General features: G+C 42.1%; 1 protein-coding gene across 1 annotated transcript in view; it reads right to left on the bottom strand.

Moving 5' to 3' along the window:
* The window catches only part of LOC147711945 (uncharacterized), a 210,543-nt gene that overhangs the window by 73,177 nt on the left and 115,520 nt on the right, over positions 1–21,846 (bottom strand). The window contains exons 3-4 of the mRNA XM_086922665.1: positions 17,664–19,710; positions 16,719–16,871 (exon numbers count right to left, since the gene is read on the bottom strand). Coding sequence (XP_086778791.1) covers positions 16,719–16,871; positions 17,664–19,710 — 2,200 coding nt within the window. The remainder of the gene's footprint in view (positions 1–16,718; positions 16,872–17,663; positions 19,711–21,846) is intronic.

Here is a 21,846-nt window from a genome sequence, read left to right as displayed (position 1 = left end):
GGGGTATTTTTGGGATTCAGGGATAGGTTTGGGTTTTGAGGTACAGGGGTATTTTTAGGGTTCAGGGATAGGTTTGGGGTTTGGGGTAAAGGGGTATTTTTAGGGTTCAGGGATAGGCTTGGGTTTTAGAGTGCAGGGTGTATTTTTAGGGTTAGGATGGGTTATGATTATGGGGTGCAGGGGTATTTAAAGGGACCATGGTGGGATTAGTTTTTAGGGTATTGCACAACTTTTTCTGGTTGGTTGTGTTTTGTTATCATGCATGTGGGCCCCAGAACGTGCTTCAGAGTTGGTGCTACATAATGTGTCTTACACATGGAGGACATGCGAAAAATTGTGAGGGATTGTTACACGGTTGGAATATTTAAAACCAATAGCACTAGTTGTTTGCAGGTCTCTTGTACCATGATTCAGAGAACAGAGTGTGTGTATTGCTTCTTCTATATAAGGAGGAAATTATTAGATTTCCTCCAATGGAATGGTGAAAATCCTCAGAACATCGCATTGGTTTTCATTGTTGCTGAAAGAATGGCATAAGTAAACATAACTAAAGCTACAATTGCAAACACAATGCCCGTATGGTTTATTGTGATATTGTGTGCTAGCTCACAAAACAACAACCAAATCACCCTTACCACTAAAAATGTGAGAAATAGGCAGGTTGCACACAGAATTCCATGTCAAATGTTGTTGCAATTTAATGTACACAATTTACCCAAGGAATGATTTTGCAGCATTATTCCAGATTGTATTACATTATGATATAGGCCTGAACATAGGTGCTCACAAACATTTTGCCAGGAGCAACAACATCTGGTCTGAGTTATGACCAAGAGCTATGTTGATACCAGATGAGTTGCAGTTGGGGGTAAGGTGAGTGTAAGGGAAGTGAGGCATATACATCTAGTTTCTGAATTGCACAATGTGATACCAACAACTTGGCATTAATACTGGTTTCGTATCTTAATCAGATCATGTGATCCTAGGCAATTGTTTTATTTCACTCCCCATGGCCCAGACTTTAAGGCAGCAACAGATATGAATAAAACGGTGTTTTTTGTATATAGACATCACCTGCTGACTGTGAAATAAATGTATGACTAGATTGTACAGATACATTTTTTCAGCATTCTTTACACCCCAGACTGTCTTTTCCTCGTTTGTGAATTCTTACTTTTGTTATTACATGTTCTATTACCAGAGATTCCAGTCTTACCCTTTCTCCTTGACTTTGTACTAGATTTCTGGTTTATGTGATGATTAGAGTCTAGGACATAGCTGGTTAGGAAAGAGTATCCAACGACATTGTGCAGGGCGTTAAGACTGCAAGTAAGTATTCAGTTATCTGAACTGCAGTGCTCCTAGTCTTTACCAATGTTACTTGCTCTGTAAGCTTTAAAAGGCTTAATTTACTAAATATTTGTCTACAAATTAGACCTCAAAGAGTAACCAAATGGTGTTTCATGAAAGGGCATGCCCCTCGAATGTGGGCCACACCCCTTAAATATAGGCCACGCCCCTTAAATGTAGGCCACGCCCCTTAAATGTAGGCCACGCCCCCTTAATGTGGGCCACTTTTTCGTCAGTGCCCGGGCCAAATTGTGATCCCAATCCGACCCTGCCTCCAGGGTCAAAGTTATTGCGTGCTGTTTGTCCCTATATTGTCCCGGCGAAGGGCCGCTGTGCATTGGCACAGTTGAGGGGCAGTGTGTCTATAAATTGGCGAGGCGGCTTGACTGCGGGGCTCCGGTGCTGGACCTGCGCTGAGACACATCGGCAGAAGGCCTGGCAGGTCCAGGGGCCGGAATGACGATGAGCTGAGCTGGTGTGGCGAGAGGCATGAAGGCAGGTGGTGGCTGGCAGAAGAGAGGCCTTGGGAGCCATCGAAGGCCCCTCGTGCATGATACACCGGTGAGTGGCAAACAGCCCCCCACTGCAGTGCTGGTGAGGTGGGTTACACAGGGGGGGCACCCTACGAGTGGACTAGGGAAGGGGCATCTTGGCAAACCCCGTTGTATCCGACAAAAGTCTCTAGCCCCAGGGGGCCTTCCCCAACGTCCGCCCAGGAGAGACCAGACTACAAAACAGGACCGGGGCAAGTGGGTCTGGGTGGGGTACCTTGAGGGCCTTGGCCTGGACTGTACAAATTCTTTTAACTCCCCCTTTGCACACCTACCTCTGCCTGGCTTGGGCTGGCCCAAGACACTTGCACATGACCTCAAGCATGCGCACTAAATACGGTCTGGAATGGTGATGCACAGGGCTCGAGTCGGGGTACCACGCGGGTGGACGGCATCCTTTCACTTATTTTAAGGGGTCTTACCGGGTGGACGCCGTCCCCCCTGTGCAAAAGCTGTGCTGAGCTAGCGCTAGCGCTGTCTACGGCTCCGGGTCATGTGCTGAGCCGACAGTTCCCAAAGACAGTATAATTAAGGCCACAGGCAGGGCGCCTCCTCTCCAGCAAGTGAGCCATTACAGACACAGGCACCCCCCGGCAAGCCCATTCAGTGATACGTCATGGCTGGAGTCAGGTTACAAAAGCACAAACAGCCCCTCCAAAAGTTCCTCGCGTGCGATTCCGAGCCTCGCCCCGCCTCTCTTGCGCTCCACCTCTTCAGGGTAAACTGTCTGGTTAGCTAGCTCAGTGGGTAAAAGCAACTGCATTAGACATCAGTGTATGCCTTGCAAGGCTCATGTTTTTTTTCTCACTTTTCCGCCATCTAGTTTTACCCGAGTGCACTGGGCAAAAGTTGGGCTGTTGCAAACTTTGTCTACTAAGTAAGACTATTCTGGATTACGGACATTCTTAGTAGGTCATTGCGTCACTTTCAGATGAGCTCTGTAAATTGATATATGAATGTTTTCTGCAATATTAGGTACTTGTTGCCGTTTTGTAAATTATTATTTATTTTTTAACTGAATTTTGAACTGGTTGGGGTTTGCACAGGCGGAATGCGACACGCCAGCGAGGCCGCAAGCCCCCTTCACACAAAAGATAGCCCCCTCCACGCATGAGCGTTCCCCCACTTCTAGTTTTTTTTTTTACCTTTCGTGACGTCACTTCCGGTCGTGTCGTCACTTCCCGTATTTGTGCGTCGCCCCACTTCTAGGTTTTTTACCTTCCGTGACCTCACTTCCTGTCGTGACGTCACTTTCGTCTCTGAGCGTCCCCCCACTTCTTTATTTAGGACTTGTGCCCTGGTGATGCATGCCCTGGCTTTCGCCCAGCCCATGTGGCCTCATGCGCAGACATTGGTGATAAGACTCATGAAGGTTGAGGGCTTTGGCGAGGTGCTTGATGTGCTGGATTTGGCAGTGCCAGTGCTGTCCGGGGTGCCCCTCCAAACTTGTTTTGGGACACCATGTGAGCCTAGGAAAATGGCCCAGCAATATTCTGGTGAGATACGGTCGGGGACTCTGGAGTCAGCCTTAGCCCAGATTCGGACTTGGGGTTGGGTTGTGTGGCCTCTTTCCCCTCTTGGCGTTCCACGGTGGCTTGCTTAGGCCTATGGACACTGACCCACGACTGGGGATGAGTGCTGGTGCCTGCGGGCAGTGGTGTTGTCTCTACCTAAGCCTAGTTTTTCAGCAGTCCTTACTCTATAGGCCACACCCTCTGCCTGCTATGCTTAGTAAGTACTGGGGCTGGTACATTAGACACAGGGCAAGGCCTAAGGACACACTCTGTAACCAGTGGGCCAAACTGGGTAGTGTCTCTGATGTGTATGACCTGGATATTGTGTCTGTAGCACTGGGCACCCTCAGGCCCCTATAATAAGTCAGGTGAAGCAGTGTGATGGAGGGTAAACTAACCCGCCTAATTGAAAGGAGCCCGGTGTACGTGTCTCTGGGATTACAAAGTGTGGATCATATGGGCCCAGTTTTACCGACACCCAGTAAAACCACTGGATGCAGGCTCTGCTTAATACCCACCATATAATTTCTGATATCATGTGTGACGTCATGAGCGAAGGATTAGGGTTTGTAATGGTTGCCTAGCTGGCCGTAAGTAGAGAACGACAGAGTTTTTCAGGTTTAGGATTGTACCTTTCAACTGATGAAACTCTGGTTCTTTGGTGCACACTTGAAAAATACAAAACTAGAGTTAACATTTTAAAAAGATATGACATACAGGCTGCTGCATCCTATCCTTCTCCGATATCCGTGGCCTTCTTCAATGAACAAAAACTCAAATATTCTAACATTCTTGGGGAAATCCCAACAGAGATGGTTATATATATACTGGCTGATTTCATGCTGTTAGGCAAATAATGGGTATTTACGACCAGGCTGCGTGAATACAATTATGGACTGCTCTTTAATCATAATGTATTTATCTGTGATGCAGTTTCAAGGATAGAAATATTAACAAAAGGGAGGGGGTGCTTCAGTCGTAAAATCTTAACTGCACATTGGAAGGAGCCACACAATGCTTGATTACAGCACACCCTCTGGCCATGAAGACAAATGTGTCTCATTTAAAATAATACACTGGCGTTTCTGCTAAAACTGATGCAGGCACTTACGAAAGGCGACTAAGTGACTAATTCTTTACGAGGAGCAGCTGACTTAAGAACTTTCAGGGTATTCCACCAGAAGTTGTCACTGAGACTATTAAAGCCATGAAAGACAGTAAAACACAGATTACAAAAAATCCACAAATGTTATTATTGTGTTAAAAAAACGAAATATTTTTTAGCAAAGGGGCAATTCCGCAACTTTGGATTAATAACTGCCAAACACCAGTGCTTAATTTGAACCGGGGCTTTCCAGTGCTAAGCACCGGCACTTAATTAGTTTCCGGACTTAATTAGTTTCCGGTGCTCAGCACCGGCACCTAATTGTCAACACCATACATAGAACAGTCTACCATATGGTGGCACTGCTCATCTAATTTAGAGATGATCAGAACAACGGTTGTTTAGGAATACAATATACATTAAAATAGATAATAAATTAAGGTTAGGTAGCAGTGGTCCCTTATTGGGAATTACCGCACAATCAAGGAGTTGTAACTTTAAATGTAGTCTTGTGTGAATCAATAAAGATCAACTTACAATTTGGACGAGACGCTATTGAGGCTCAGTTCACCTACTACCAAAGGTGCTACTTACACATTAGAAGCACAATGTGTGTACATATATGCAAAGATAAAGCTCTATTCAGCACTCTCAATAGTAAATACAATAATCCAAAACATACTGGATAAGTTTAACCATCATAAGTTTTAAATTTAAACACAATTTTTCCTACGTATTGAGCAATATTTCAGAGAAGGCCAATGATATCTTATCACGAAGTATAAAAAGTCACAAAAAGTCCGAGGATTTAGTGTTCAACTTGTTGGTTTATTCTTTTGGTACTACCAGCAATATTGCTCAATACGTAGAAAAAATTGTGTTTAAATATAAAACTTATGATGGTTAAACTTACCCAGTACATTTTGGATTATTGTATTTACTATTGAGAGTGCTGAATAGAGCTCTATCTTTGCATATACATTCAAATTGCTCATACCTGCCTCCCCACCTATTCCTTTAGCTTTGGGGACCTGGAATAATCTGAACTGTTGCATTTACATGCGAGAAAGATGATTAGTAGTTGCTTTGGTAGCGATGACAAGGGCGATGGGTGGTACAAGTAGCAGTGGCCTCCTGTTCAGAGCCCTGGCACTTAATATTTTACAAATATTGTACTGTAACACTTGAATAGGTCTTACTACCCCTATATGGGGTATTGTAGCTCTTCTCTACATGGGTCGCACTTTACGCTGTGCGGTTGGATGAGTATTGTTTTTGTTGTGATCCTATGTTAGAAGTGATTCAATGCCGTACGCGATGATCGCCATGGTTCGGTTTTCGCGTTATGGGATACAGTGCTTAGCAGTGTGATGGCTGAAGAAGCGTGAGAGATATGCAATGCAGATTACTGAGCTACGATGGACTAACAAACACCACGTTTGCGACAAAAAGAGGTGCAGGCCTTCACTGAACCGATGTAAAACATTTAGAACCAGTTTATCTTTCATTTCCTGGCACAGCTTCACTACTAATCACAATCTTTATTAGATATAAATTAATAAAAAAATTAATATCCATACTCAGATTAGACACTCAACGGAATGTATGCTGTTTAGCCACCTTGTCTGACACATACTCTTCTCAACACTGCACCACAGAGCTTTGAACAATTTGTGGGAGAAGCAAAGGCTGGAAAGATTAAGTAACAGCTAGATAATGCAAGCAATGCCAGTTATTAGATTTCTGGGTTTTATATGAAAACAAATGCAAGTACCCATTCACATTTTTGTGAGCTTTGTCTGCATGCATTAGCTACCTGTTAGCAATAAGATGCCAAAAGAGAGAGCTAGGGAGGTGTAAAATGGTTCTTGCAAAGCAATGCAGGCACTCCATTGTATGCGGAAGGACACATGCAACTAACCACTAGTATTAGCTGAAAGAAGTATACTCCTCTGGGTTGAGTCAAGATGTGTTTTACAAAGTCTCAAACTAATCACTGAAAGAAGGGATCAAAAGGTGAATTGTTAAAAGGGATCAGCTTTGCACGAAATGTATAGTAGAAACAAAAGGTCCATTGAGACAAATGCACTGTCGAACCCAGAACTAAAACATGTGCCTTGTTTGATTAGCACTTGTAGTATTATATCTATGCAAATAACAAGTGTCGCTCAAATGCACTCCTTTATATCTTAAACACGATACAAAATTCTACTTACCTCCTCACTAACGTGGTCTTCAACACCATGACCACAAGGTGAGAGATAATTCAGATCCATGCTCCCACAACCTCCCTCCTGCCTATATCCATCATTTATTTCCAACCTTCTCTGTAACGTCTTCCTCAACATACGAAAGTTGAGCGGTTTGAATATTTAAGGGTGACAAACCACACAAAAATCCTCTTATGTGCCTTAAAAACGGGAGTGCTCCCTCGCCAGAGAAGGAGGTTTTTTCTTTCCTCCAGCCCCCTTCTCTACTTTCACCTCATCCTTACACACACCCTTGACACCCTCTCCTTTTCGTAGCCCTCTTTTCCACTCTTAACCCACGCTCTCCCCAACTACTCTCCTCTCATTTTGCACATAATCTCATTAACATGTTCATATTCTCCTCTATTTATGCCTTCGTTTCCTAACATTTATCTGCTTCTTGCTCGTCTGTTTGGCATTTACTCATTCTCTCACTCTCTCTTTTTATACATCCTCCCCGTTCCTTGCCTCGCCTTTTAAATCACCTAGTTTCTAAATATAACTTCGATTGCCTTCATCTCTCCTTACACATCTTCTCTTCAGGTTTCGCAGCATATTCATGTACTTCATCTCCGCTCCCTTCATTTCCTCTCTTTACCCACTTTTTGTTGCCATCTACTCACACATCCTTTCATTTCTTTACCTTTCCTTGTTCTACCTCTACTCTCCTCACCCTTCCTTCCCTTACCATTGCTGTTTCCTTCTCTGCCCTTTCCATTCTTTGCTCATCCTCTCTTCGCCTTACCATCCTAACTTCTCCCATACTCTTAGCTTTACCCTTTCTCTTCCTGTATGTCCACTTCACCCATATCTTCTAATTTGCTATCTTCTCTCCTATACGTGCGCAAACGTTTCTTTAACTTCTTCTTTCTTCGGCTTTTTCCTCTCCACTCATTCTTCGTTCGTTCCCTCTTTAATCTGAGTGGGCTTTTTTGCCCAGTGCATCTCCTAATGAGCTTCAAGCAGGGCTAAAATGAGATTCTGTTTGCTAAAACTCTGTTCAGAAAAAGTAAAAGAGAAGCACTAATGTAAAGAAGGGACAATCCATGGATCAAGGAAGTAAACAGGTCTTTTTTGTTTTAGCTAATAAGAGATATATTAGCCTGATATACCTTAGTGATCATGGGAAAGACATTCACCTAATGAGTACTAGGGAGTATCTGCGGCCCAAAAAGAAGGGGGCAGAAATGGAGGAGGGAGAAGCAAGTGCAGGAAAAGTGAGCCCAGTGGAGGAATGAAGTAGGAAGGAGGAAAAAGGCAAGAGGAAGTTTAATGAAAAGGGAGGAAAAAGAAGCAATACAAAGAAAAGAGGACGAGGAAAAATGACAGGAAAGAGGAAGGATTCGTACTGAGACGAGACGAAGAAAGAACAAGCATTAGCAAACCGATAGGGCCCACCTTTGATACCAATTGGCTCTGCCAAAACATTTTGGCGATGCTGTACAGCATTGGCAAACACATTTCTTGCTGATGCCGTGCAGAACTGCCAAAAGGGGAAAAATAGCAATGATGCACCCACTAGTGGCTGCATCCTTTCTTAGGCATATGTGTCACCACACAAGCACACTTCTGATGTGTTTAAAAACATAATTAAGAACAGTTAGAGAGAGAACTGCATGGATCTGGAGGGGTGAAGATTAGTCCGTGAAGGAGACAGTTGGAAAACACATGCAATCTCCTGCAGTGCTTCACTAAAAACAAAAAAGAAGTTTCCAAAAAGTGAGCAGTGGAAGGACCTCTCCACATAACTGCTATACACTCCGCTGTGGGCGGGTCTACCGCTAATAGAACATTTCATCCAACTGAGGACAGACAAGGAGGCAGGGTAAAATCTCACCCCCAAGGATAGTCTTTCTTTCTAGCTACTACATTTTCTGTGGTATCTGATGGTAACATGGAGCCTATGCTTTACAACAGCATTCTTCTTACATCTGGTTCCATGTGGCATAACACACAGTGACAGGAGCCTCTGCAATATGTGGTGAGGAACCACTGAGGTTCCCACACATCAGTAGTGTGGGGTTGCTTAAAAGATAGAGCCTTCCAATACTGCATGGGCTACAGAGGCCTAAGATATGCCCATGCACAGTCCCACCATATTACAGTTACTACTGACGAAGATGGAGTGCTGGAGGTCATTGGGAGCGCTAGAAGTGAGAGATTATCGTCAGCTTACAAATAACTAATAATAGGTTTAGGTCTCTTTGGCTGTGAGTGCCCACAGAGGCCATAAGGCAGCAAACAAAGCCTCCATGCCCCATTGTCTCATCAGTAGACCATTCCACTCCCAGCGATGGACCTTGACAGTGAATTCGCCCAATCACTGTGAGAGCGAGTTTAATACTCTGAAGCGCATCTGTCCTCCTATCTCCCCACCTGGCCCTCTAGAACACCCTCCCGTATCATATCTTCTCTGCCTCTTCATCTGAGGTGAAGGTTTACTTTTTAATCGAAAGCCTTGGGAGAAGTTTACCGAACCTTCCAAACCCCGCGCTTCCTCCGCCGTGTGTAATAGAATGATGACAACAATTTTATACTCGTACGGAGCCCCATCTCCTAATATCTCAAAGCACTTTAGAAATATTACAGGATACATAAACCCGCCATGAAAGGGCAGCCAGAAAGGGACGAGGGGGTTGAGACCACATACGTACTCCCCCAGGTGACTCGTACAGCCGCCATGTCCAGCAATCTCCTTGAGCTCTTCAAATGGCGGCCCTTAATCAGCATAGAAAGGGGGAAGGCCTAATCGCCTGCAAATGCAAGGATCTCAAATTTTAATTACAAAAATATCTTCCCCCTCACGCTGGCACACTCCTTTTGGGCTTAAGAGTGCCGAGGAATGATGGCCTCTATTAGGCCAGGAGCTGTCAGCAGGATTGCATGTTAATGACAGTGCTTAATATTCATGAGTAAATATTTTAAAGATATAATCACAGGGAAAGAGCCAAGAGTCTGCTGAGATGAGCAAGCGAGCCACATAACTTCCCTCATTGAGCTACAGGAGCTGCAGAACAGGAGGAAAAAAAGGAATATTAATTTATCATGATTAGGCAAATACAGCAGGGAGACGCGTATAATGAAGGAGGAGGGTAAAAAAGATGAATATGAGCAATAAAATTAAATAAAGGAAACCAAATGGAGCCGTTCCACACTTCTTTTTTTTTTAAATTTGCTTTGCTGATTTCTCCCCTTAAAATTTATGAAGTCAATTACAAGATGATGCGGGAAGTTCCTTAGAACTTTTCTCTAAAGTCCTGTCCCTGTAATTCCCGATGGCTTCCATCGGATTGAACCAAAGGATACTGATGCAGCAACCGCTGAAGACAAACTAAGCCACCCATTCACGCTTGTACACACAATTCGGGATAATACCTGACTATTTACCCATAACTTTTTGCAGCACGACCTGACAGGCAGTAGTGCGTAACCAACTGCACCCACCTAACTGCACCAACCACACCCGGTTGGTGGCATGGGTGCGACTCTTTTAAGTGCGTCCTAACTGGAAATGCGCACAAGTGAGAGAGCAACTGTGACAAAAATACTAATAAAGCAACACACACTGCATATGTCTGCATCATAAATATACTGGACCACTGCAGAGCAGGCAGCTCGACGGGCAAAAGTCATACTGGGGCTGGGGGAAGGAAGTGGCTCCTGATCAGAAAATGCATGATGCTTTCATCAGAGTTCGCCCCTGTCCATGATTGCCACCTAGGCACAGCAGCAACCACTCAATAATTCTAATTTCTTTCTCCACCCACACAATCACTGCTGTGTCATTATCAGAAAACTAAGAAATGTGCTAACTCTTGTATTTAATTGCATGCTTATCTTCCATGCTAACCTTACATGTATGTTTAGAAAATGCCATATACTTACTTTGGCTCTGAAACAGCTGGAATGCATTACAGGCCCATAGGAATGAATGAAAATTGCATGCGCAATTTGCGAGTACACAATAGGTACTCGCAAATTGCGCATGCAATTTCAAGGGTGCAAGCGTGACAAAAGTACACCCTGTTGCACCCTGAAATTAATATGTGCACACATGTTGCACACACACATGCCCAGAGGGACACTTTAGTGCATTTTTTGTGTGCATTTTTCAAAGTTTTCACTATTTACCACCTGGCATTATTTTTCGGTATATAGCTATTTTAAACGGCATCTTGCATTGCATTTAAGGAATCGCAATTTGAGATTTTGCATTTGGGATGATGCATCCCAAATGCAAAAATACAGGTCGCAAAGGGGCGGATTCAACGGACTACAGAACAAATGCTTTTTCAGGATCTAACAGCAATTTGCGCCTGAATCAGTACTAACCTTACAATATGAGGGCCCAACGTTTTTTTTCCACATTGTGATTATATTTTTTGCATGCTGTTTTTGTCTATGGAGAACGCTACAGAGAGCTAAACAAAATGTATGAGCAATGTAGTCATGCGCCATTCTGTAATTTATTAGTGTATCACAAATAACTGCATTTTACTTATTCGTACGTTGAGCAAGCTGTCAGTAATGTGCATGTGTCCCTTACAATTCAATTTACAACCAGCAGGAGACTCAAGCCTATTTCCTGCATCATTAATGAGAATATTAAAATAATATGAACCACATTTTACAATGCTGAAGCTTTGCTCAATTTGTGCTGTCAATTGTCTTAATCCCGATCGCACATTACAAAACCACATTTGCAATACCCAAATTTACTTACTTGTAGAACATGATTCTTTGAGTCACAAGTTACCTTTTTTTTAACAGAAAGTAGCAGTTCTTCTGAGCTCCCTAAATAAAATTGCAAAATCCTCAGCTGTCTGTCACATTGTGTCTCTTTTTTATTACTTTCAACCTATATGGTTTGAAGGTGAATATTTGAAAATACAAAGGTGTGAAAGTACTACTGTGTGCTTGGGGCCTGCTTGATTGATGATAACACCTCATCCATTCATCCTTCTGAAGTCAATAAACTGAGTAACAAATATGCTGGGTAATAGTACTGATGCAACCTTTGTAAGTATTTAGACCTTCCATAAGTGATATAAGTGTGCGTTGTAAACAAAGTCATTTTTGGGTCTCTCCTACCAGTCTGCGAAGCTGTCTTGTTGTGAAAGACCTATTGTGGTCATATCAAGAACTTACAGTGGGTGTAAAGTCTTCCTATTGCTTGCCACAGGCTGGCTTTATTGTCACCCTTGTTTTCTTGCTTTTTATTTGATGGCTTTCCTTGTTCACTTTGTGTTTGTCCGTCCCCTGGAGCATAGCTTCTTTACCAGCCTCTTAACTGGGTGACTTGTGTCCTTCCACTGCTCACTTTTAGGAAACTACTTTTTAAGTCTTGCAAGCTTTCTGGTTGCAAACGCTCTACGGTGAACTTACCGAGGGATTACAGCCTGCCCACTGTTTACTATAGGCTGGCTTTATTGTCACTCTCACTTGATTGTTCCTCCTCAGCGGCATATCATCTTTTCAATCCTTCTGATTGGCTGGCATGTATCCTCCCACTGTTTAAATGCATGGAACTATTTTTATCTTTCTCATTCAGCACTCCATGAGAGTCCATGTGTTTTTAGCTCCCTCCCTCATGTGATGTTTTCCAACCCTCTAATAGCCCGACAATGTGTTGCGCTTGACGCCTCTCATTTTGTCTGTAAAAGCCCAGCAAAAGGGATATTTTTGCTGGTGTATGGCTAAGAGCAGATTTTAAACAATGTTTTTATGCATCTCCTACCGTCCGCAAATTGCATGAAAGCCTAAGTTTAGGTACACCAAGGTTTTTATGCCATTGGGGCAAGGCCTATCTGCTGCACTCACTCAGCTGGTGTTGGAGGCAGAAGGTGTACTTATAATGACTCTTCTCCTGGAGGCCGATAAATTTGTTTACTGGGCTACAGCAGGACACAAATGGCTGAATCCTCAGAAAAGTATATTAGACATTGGCAATGGTTTTCTTTTATATTATGACACTTCTGTATTCTTTTTCAATTCTGTTCCGAGTTCCCAGAGTATAAAGTATTTGAAAACGAAACCATGACATTTAAAAAAGGACGAAAATATAGAATTCAATATCCAGTTTTGAGATACCATCAGATAGGTGTTTGCTTTTCCTTTTGTATTTTGAAATATTTTTTCTTTAACCTTTTCCAAACAATATTTTACGGACAAATATTGGCAAGGTCAACAGCTCAGCGAGACCTATTGGCTTTGCCAATGTTAATTTCTATTGGTTACGCAATCAGAGTGTATGTGTTTTCCATCCCTCTCTTGTGTTTCTCTCACCCCTGCCAAATACCCGCCCAACCGCTCTGTGTTTGCTCTCTATCTTGTGGCTGCTTTCTCTCTCATATACTTCTCCACCCGCCCCTCATGCGCCAGTTGGTTTCTCCCTCGTGGCTTCTTCATCCACCCCCTGTTGCTCTCTCCCTTATGTGCTTCATTTTTTAATGTTAACCTCCCTGGTGCTTCGCCCAAGATGGAGAGAGAGAGAGAGTGTGTGTGTATGTGCGCGTGTGTGTGTGTATGAAGCAGAGAAATTAGGTAAATTCCCAAGTCTAGGTGGGGTGTAGCTCTTGTATAGAGCACCTACAACACCAGTGATACTATGAATCTGCTCACCTCGCCTTCTCTTTTGAATTTTTGGGGGAGGGCCAGGATTCAGGCCTTCCACAAAAGTGCACTGCAATTATTATTGTTTCTTATACTGATCGATCTAAGACTTAGATTCTAAGTGGTGTCTGCCAACTCAGATCAGGCAATACAAAATAAAAGAAAATGGTGACCACAACATTTTGTATGCAAGTGGAGAAGTGTAAACATACTCCCATCTGAGATACTGTAGGAGTCCATCATAATTAAGGCTCCCACTTTTCCGTTTTTACAGATCTTTACAGATAAATACAGACAGAAAACAATGTGTTTCCGGTCTGTATTTATTTTTAAAAGAGGAAAAATAACACTCCTGGGTGACTCTCCATGCTGTCTTTCATGCTTTCAAGATAACAGCTGAGCAGATAGCATATGAAGCTAAAAAACAGGTTCAGATTTCCCTAAATACATGCATACGTTAACATATATATGCATTTGAATGCTGATATTTACCTGTGGGTGTAATGTTTTAATTTAATGGTCTACTTACGTTTTTCCAAAATGCGATAGGTAGCAAAGTATAAGTGCATGTTTGTTTATCAGTTAAATAAATGTGGAAATATACCATTTTACAATTCCATTTATTCCCAAAACACAAAATAAATATGGAAAAATACCAATCAGATGGCCAAAAAATAAATATGGATAAATACAGATGGAAATGATAAAGCAATAAATAACATAAAACGGGGAGCTCTAATCGTAATCATGAGTAGTTAGCACTCAAAAGTATTCTGTATGATTAATGTTACTAAAGAGAGTGGAGTACTGCATATTTAAAGTACTCCACATGAAGAATTTGTGTATAGAACGTGAATAATAAAGTTCTATGTAACTTGTATATACTAATGTGACAGGAGAATTTAACATAAAGTGTCCCATTGTAAGGTTAATAAATCAGACTGTGTATGTGCAAACGAAAGCTTAAACATTTATACATGTGCACAGGAATTATTTCTACACAGGTGCATTTGGAATGACATCTTCATAATCCTATACAACTTAAACTTGTTTTAGGAAGCTGCATTCATTGTGTGTGTAGAAATGTGCACGTATTCTGTAATTCTGTGCACTGTTAAAGTTGACTAGAGTGGGCCTCGAGATACGAGTTCAGTTCATAATCACGTTTAAAATCTAACATGTAATCTGCATTTAACCTTCAATGCAAAATGCATTTGCTTGTATTTTGTTTTCACTGCAGGTATAAACAAAACCTCATTAGTTAGCATAGAAGTTTTTTTTCATTAGATAGCGAGGTATGAGAAGACAACGTTGGCAAGGAGAAGCGCGGTATGAGAAGACAACGTTGGCAAGGAGAAGCGCTGGAATGAGCGGGGAGGCGAGTTCTCATGAAAGAAGACAGGAATGGCCAAGAACGAACAAAGTTGCAACTTATCGATGTGGGAAGGGTGGTGCAAGTATCCAACTGTGCCGGAGCCATGGAAATTGACTAGCAAGGATCAATTGGGATTATCTACTCTGAATGCAATTGATATTTTATGCTGAAATCTAGTTAAGGACAGAGAGAGAGTCATTTTAGGATTTCACGGAGAGCAGACCTATGCTTCTGCTTGTGTGGCTTTATGCTTCCTGACCCATGGTTGGAGTGCTTCGACTGAAGACTACGACAGCTGACACCTTTCTGATTTCACCTTTACAAATTGCTTCTTAGTTTAGGGTTTCTCTTTTAAGGTAGTGTAGGGAGAGATAGCTTGCTCATTCTTACTTTGGAAAATCATCTGATGCAATTTAATACTAAATTCTTTTTCATGATCATCTGTATCGTCGTCATAGAATTAGTCGTCTGCTTTGTATTATATAGGGTAAATGGCTTCAGGAGATTTGGACTTATCTTGGTCTTTCTGGATTTCGATTTGATCATGTTGAGATTGGTCTATATTGATTTTTTCCTGAATTTAAAATTCAACCCTACTAAACTCAGATTAAGCTGTCAAGAGGGGTATTGTGTGACCACATTGGATACACTGTAATGAGATGTAAACAAGTGATGGTTTTCTATCTTTACCTCTCATGCAGCTATAAAGAACATCGATATGGAGATAAATGTGTGAGTGGGCCCGAGCTCCAGCACATGGGTACAGAACACCAACAACATTCATGTCACTGCGATTTTCTTTTTTTTGTCAATACTTAACAGCAAGTATAAAAAGCACTGGCACAGCAAGTAAGACCCAAAGCTGAGACCTATTGGCTTAGACAATGCTTGTTGTATTATAGTTTTTTTTAAAAAGCAATTGCCTGTTTTAGATTTAGACAATTCCCCTTTTAAAACAGAGCGAGGCTTAGAATCAAACTTTTTCAACCACAAAGAGAGCAAAGTTGTAGAATAACCAAACCAGGGAGGCAACTCTGCACTATGGTACAAAGGCATAGACCGACTTCTAACGCCTGGTCTACTAATTATGTTCTGGTGTTGCAAATTACAGGCATGTCTAAGGTAAAATCACAAATCGCATTGTTTCAAAGGCACATTGCGAGCCGGAAATGTCTGTTTGCTTGTATGTGCAGCTTACATATAAAACTGGACATTAAAGTGGCCACAGAAAAACAAAGTATTCTTTCAGTTTGAGGCTAGCGACCTGATGTGTAAAAGAGGCTGGTCGCAAAGCAATTTTTGCATTGTTCTGAGACCAGCCTCTCTCTTTGTGGTGTGATGTATGTATAAAGCCCTCATAGTACAAAGGGACTGATCACACAAATTGTAAACCTCCTGTCCCATTAATATTAACCCCTTTGCCGCGGCCGTGATTTCGCGGCAGTGCGGCACTTCCGCAAAACGGGCGGGGCTGCGTCGGCCGTTGGACGTTCGCAGCACCAGCGAGGTAGTGCTCACGACGGCCAACGGCAGCAGGGAAGGGGTTATGGAGCTGTGAGGTTTGCGGCTTCATGAGTCCTGTTTTTTAAGCAGGGTTGGAGGCCTGCGTGGAGCAGCAGATCTCTGTCCCGGCATTCACATAAACAAAATGGTGTTAGTTAAGAGGACAAGGACTGCAATAAAACCACAGGTATGATGCTAAGTGCATGTGGGGGGTGGTTGGGGAGGGTGCAACCCTTCACAGGATCATTGTATGCTCCCCTTAAGTCGACATTCACAGAGAGGAAACAAATTCAAAGCAACCACCTTTGTGACCACATTTTTCAGAAAGCATTAATGAATGTCATTGCAACTCGTAAGGACGAGGTTCCTCCTTTCACCCCACCCATCACCCACCTCCTCGGCCCGAGTAACCCACAGGAGGGCCACAGGTTGCACATGGTATGAGTCACAATGCATTACCTTTTTCATGAGCATGTTCTCCTGGGTGACTCTATCTTTAATACGGTACCAATCCTCAGTCAGCTGCTCAGTAACATAAAAATGGATCCCCAAATGGTAGTACGGGAACAAGCTAGACCGTGGGATGGTCACTGCCAACTTTATTCCAGTCCACTGGAAAAGAACACAAATAATTATAATTCTGAACATTTTTCAAGATCATAAGCACAGTAACACAAAAGGATGTCCATGCTTATGTTTTGTAAAAAGGACAATGGGTGTAACTGAAGGCAAAAGGAAGCATGACTAATTCTAAACTGGTATGATGCTTTCCTTCCTGCCCTTCGCAGCAATACCAAGACTCGTAGGGCATGCCCATAACTGTGCACTTCAGTGTCTGCCTAACGGACTACACTACTAGAGATTAATCATGTGCCCTGTAGTAATGGTCAGTAAATCACTGGGGAATTTTAGCCAAAATATTACCACAATTACTATGCTGGATACAATGCTCGTAACTCTAAAATAACTATGAAATTGTACACATTTAGACTAGAAATGCACAAACATTCAACTCTTGCTTGAACCTCATTCTCTATCAATATTCCTAAATGTGGGCTAATTCTGTCATAAACCTGTTGCTTAGAAAAAATGCACTCTGTACAATAACTCTTAGTTAGACGATGGTGGAACCAAAAGGCAGGGCTAGGAACTTCTGATATTTAACCACTGCCATAACCAATAGCCTTGACACTGTTGACCACAGAGGAATTATTCTTGAACAATTAGGTTTTAAAGTACATAGATTTTGAGGTGGGATATTTATTTTTAACATCTACATTAATGGCTTCTTGAAAGATAGCATTTATAAAAATCAAAATAAATAATGTGCTCTTGGGGCCTGGATCATTTTAGACCATTAAAATGGTTCATCACATTTGTAATACCACTGAAAATCTAACTCACCATGGTAATAAAAGCAGTTCTTCCTTGAGCATATTCTTTGCATCTTGATAACACAAGACCAGAATCTAAAAGTGTAAATCGATGTCCTTCTGCATCTAAGAAAGCTCTCCTCAGCGCTTCTAGAAAAGAATGACCACATTCTTTGATTTTTCTTCCATATGCATCTTGAATGGACATCTTCATCACAATCTCAGAAGTCAAATGTGCTGCCTCGTTTGCGCCTTGTGTCCAGTAGCTTAATGGTTCCTTCATCAGACAGGCGACTCCTTTGTAGTCCACGCTTGCTGGACTGATTGCGATCCTCAACAAATCAGAATTCCTAGGTCGACTCCTAGGGTCAGTATCTTTGAACCACATTATAGATTCTTGCTCAGGTTCCCCAAAAGTAAGGGGAATTTCTCTACATAATATATTTTCATTTGTCTTTTCAGAGCCAATATCTGTATTCTGGAAAGTTGTTTTTACTACTCTTGAGTCTAACATTAGATTACATTTGACAGTCTCTGTTGATCTCTGGTCACTTGGTCCGTCTGATCTGAGGTCACTAATACAATCAACACTTAAACAAGAATCAACATCATCTTTTTCAACACAATTAGTTTCATTTGAATATCTGACACAGTTAAAATCATGGCATTGATTATTAATCTCCACTCCAAAATCTGAAATTTCTAAGCTTGGGCTTTCAGGAAATTGCTCTTCAACAGCCAGCTCAGGCATCAATTCACATATGTTGGGTTTGCTCATTAAGGTCTGATCCGAAATATGCGTGTTTACATCACTGGTGGATAGTGCCTTTCCTAGTTGTTGTTGATAGTCTTTGTTCTCACAGCACTGTGAAGAAATAGCTCCAGAAGACGTAGCAAAATGAGGATTCTCATGTTTGGTAATTTCTGACCACTTGATGACACCACTATTTTTACACACATCATGAGGGCCCTCCTTCAATCGGCCTTCCCCTTGACTTTTTCCAAAAGTCCTTGCAGAATTTTCTACACAACCTACCACAAAGTTTAATCCATTTTGTGGATTCTGCATGGAATCACTCTGTGGTAGAGTGACAGTCACCTCCTGTAGGTCTTCTTGGTTGGCATTTGCTTCTGCAACAGATGAAAAATACACAAAATTCTGACATTCCTCAATGCTTTGTTTTATTGGATCTAACATAGGGTTTGAATCAGACTCACATCCAAACATTTCTAGATTTAGTCCTTCATTAACGAAAGTGTCCACACACACCTCCTCAGGCTGATTAGTGGTGTCCACATTTGGCATCTTATGTGAGTCACTAAATGGTCCTTTGTTGACATACATGTTGTCATTATACAAATCAGAATCACAAATAGGCATGTTTGCTTCTCTAGAGTGCACTGTGGGAACTAGTCTGCCCTCAAGACCCATCACCTGGTTGTAACATGGAGTCACAGACTTCATACATTCCACATCATCTATGCTTTTCACCACTAGCTTTTTCACAGACTCTTCTTTCTGTTGATTTATTAGAAAATTTACATTTCTTTTTTGCACTTTTTCCACTTGTGTCTGAGCCTCGAATTGTGATAAATTGCAATCAATGGGCTCCAAAGGTTGCTGCAAAAAAATGGATTTAGAATTATTCCCAAAACTAAATGGCAATGTGGATATTGAAAAATTCCTCCATTCAGAGCAAATTGACTGAAACTTTGAATGTGGGAAGAGTCGTACGTGGCAACAGCTGCACTCATCCACTTCTGGGTGGATATTACTGAATCCATTATAGAAACAGGGTTCATATTCTGGGACTTCATGGGTCACTGTCTCACTAACTGCAGTCTTTATGGCATGGTGGTGGCTCTGGATCCCTCCAGATGGTAAAAGGGCCGCAGTAATGTCAATGTCAGTCTCTGTTGTAATAGGAGATGTGGGTAACCGTATGTCATCTTTCAGATCCTCGCACTGCTCCTCAAATTTTGTTTCTGCTGACCAGTAGAATTTTTCTTTTGTCTTCTTTTCATAAATTTGAGTATCTTCGACAGCTACAAACTCTAAGTTGCTTTCCGGCAAGGCCCTAGATGGAGATAAAGTCAACACTTTTATTCCAATCCCCTATCTCTTAATATTATTTACCTAGAAAATGGAACTTCAACACATTAATGACATTTTTTTAAATAATACTTGCATTTTCTGATAATTTATCTTGACAGCTATTAACTTCTATGTGTGATGGCACAGAAACTATGGTCTTAGAGAGAGTTCTTAACCCAGGCCCAACAGCAGTGTTTGTGGGGCCCACTTCACAAACATCATGTGGGATGCCTCTCTAGTTTTTTGCTAACACGAGCTTCTTATTCACAACGATAACAAACTAACTTGGGATACATCTTGAGGCAGCATCAGCATATGGCGCTACCTAGTGGTGGGCAACAGTACCTGCCTTACCGCAAATAACTCACAAATTGGGATATATAAATACATTTAGCAGCTGCAGCATGGAGCTCAGGAAATGGGGTCTCTGTGGAAACAAGCCCTAGCTGCCACCCTTTATCATGCCTTAGCCTTTCCTAATCTCCATTTCTCCAGAACACCTCTTCCATGAACAACTTTCCTTACACTGTTGGTCTTATATATTTCTTCTGGTTTTTCAACATGAACAAATGATTTGTTTGGGGAACTGAATCCAGTGTAAACACATACTTTCAGACTATGTATCAGAAATATAGTTAAGAGATAGAGTATACATACATTAGGTGCTGCAACAAAAACCAACTAAAACGAAAAGCATGTTTCTAATGCCTGAAATATGAAGTCAACAAAATGACCAACAACCGAGCAGATGTTTATAGCACATTGTTAATATCCCAATCTTATCTATACAGGCGTGAACAAACAATTTGATTGGGCTGCATTTTTAGTAAGCATTCACAGAGGCTGAGGAAAAAACGAACGCAGCATTGCTCGTGGTATTTATGTGCACAGGTCAGATATGTCCTTTAATTATAGACATAACATTTTATACCACGTTTTTACATCGGTTACATTACACAGCAGAACATATTGCACGGTTCATGTCAGCGAGCATCATAAAGTGCCAAAAATGTACAGCCATATATGCCCTGCAATGACTTTACGCTGGAGAAAAGTATTCAAGACACTAAAAGAGATGGGGGGATTAGACGCAATACCCACTCTGGAGAAGGCAAGGGTTTCCAACAGATTACCCTTACGATGCGCTTAGATTTATATCCATGGCACTGGTATTGGCTAAAAGGCAGGTGGCGATCCACTGGTTGAGCCAAAGGGTCCAACAGAAGAGGCATGGCTGAAAAACTGGACATTTTGCAATAAAAGAGTAGAGGAATATTGTGATTTAGTGCACCCTCTGGCAAGGCTGAAAGAGCCTATATAAGACTGGCATGTAGGTCTGGCGGTATAACGGAGAGAAGAAGTTTTATCGGCCCCTGCTGGTGTGTGTTCAGCAATGTGGGGAAAGCTTCCATAAAACTGCAACAAATAAGATATAACGTGGTGAAAGGATTCTTGGCCATATCTACAAAGAAGTAACGCAGCGCTGAGCAGCAAGCCATTTGGCTGCGCCACTCTGGGTTACTTCAAAAGCAAAGGGATACGTCATAATTACAACAATATGACGCATCCCTGAGCTCTCCCCTGTGCACAATTGGATGCCATGCGCCAAAGCAGGCACTCTTGCACCATGGTGCAAAGGGGCCTGTGTTGCGGGGGTGATTGGTTTTGTTTGTGCACGAAGGTAGAAACACATGGATATGTGAACAGGAGGAGTAAGGAGTAACACAAAGGGAAATGAGGACAAGGAGGAACAAGAGAGATGCGTGGTCTAGTGCAATGTGGAACGTCACAGGAAAGAGGGCTGAGAGGAAGCAAACACAAAAGTGGATGTGGAAGGACAACCAGGGGAAGGAAGAAGTGGGAACTTGGCTTTTCTTTTTCCATATCAGTCTGGCCTGATGTCAAGGCGGGGCTGAAGCCTCGCATGATCTAGGCAGTCAACTTGGGGTATGACCCTTACAAGACATTTAAATATACATATTTTAGTCATCTTATAGCACAAAATGCAGTGGTAGAAAAACATACTCCAACAGAGAAAAGCATGGGTTTTATCATCATAATTGCAGTCCTAAACCACTCTACAGAGCCTTTCCATTGGCAGGGCCACCAGGATTATGGA

The sequence above is a fragment of the Lissotriton vulgaris genome, chromosome 5, assembly GCF_964263255.1.
Source record: "Lissotriton vulgaris chromosome 5, aLisVul1.2, whole genome shotgun sequence".
Lineage (NCBI taxonomy): Eukaryota > Metazoa > Chordata > Amphibia > Caudata > Salamandridae > Lissotriton > Lissotriton vulgaris.
Note: the sequence above shows the minus strand (reverse complement) of the source record. Positions and strands in the feature narration are given on the sequence as shown.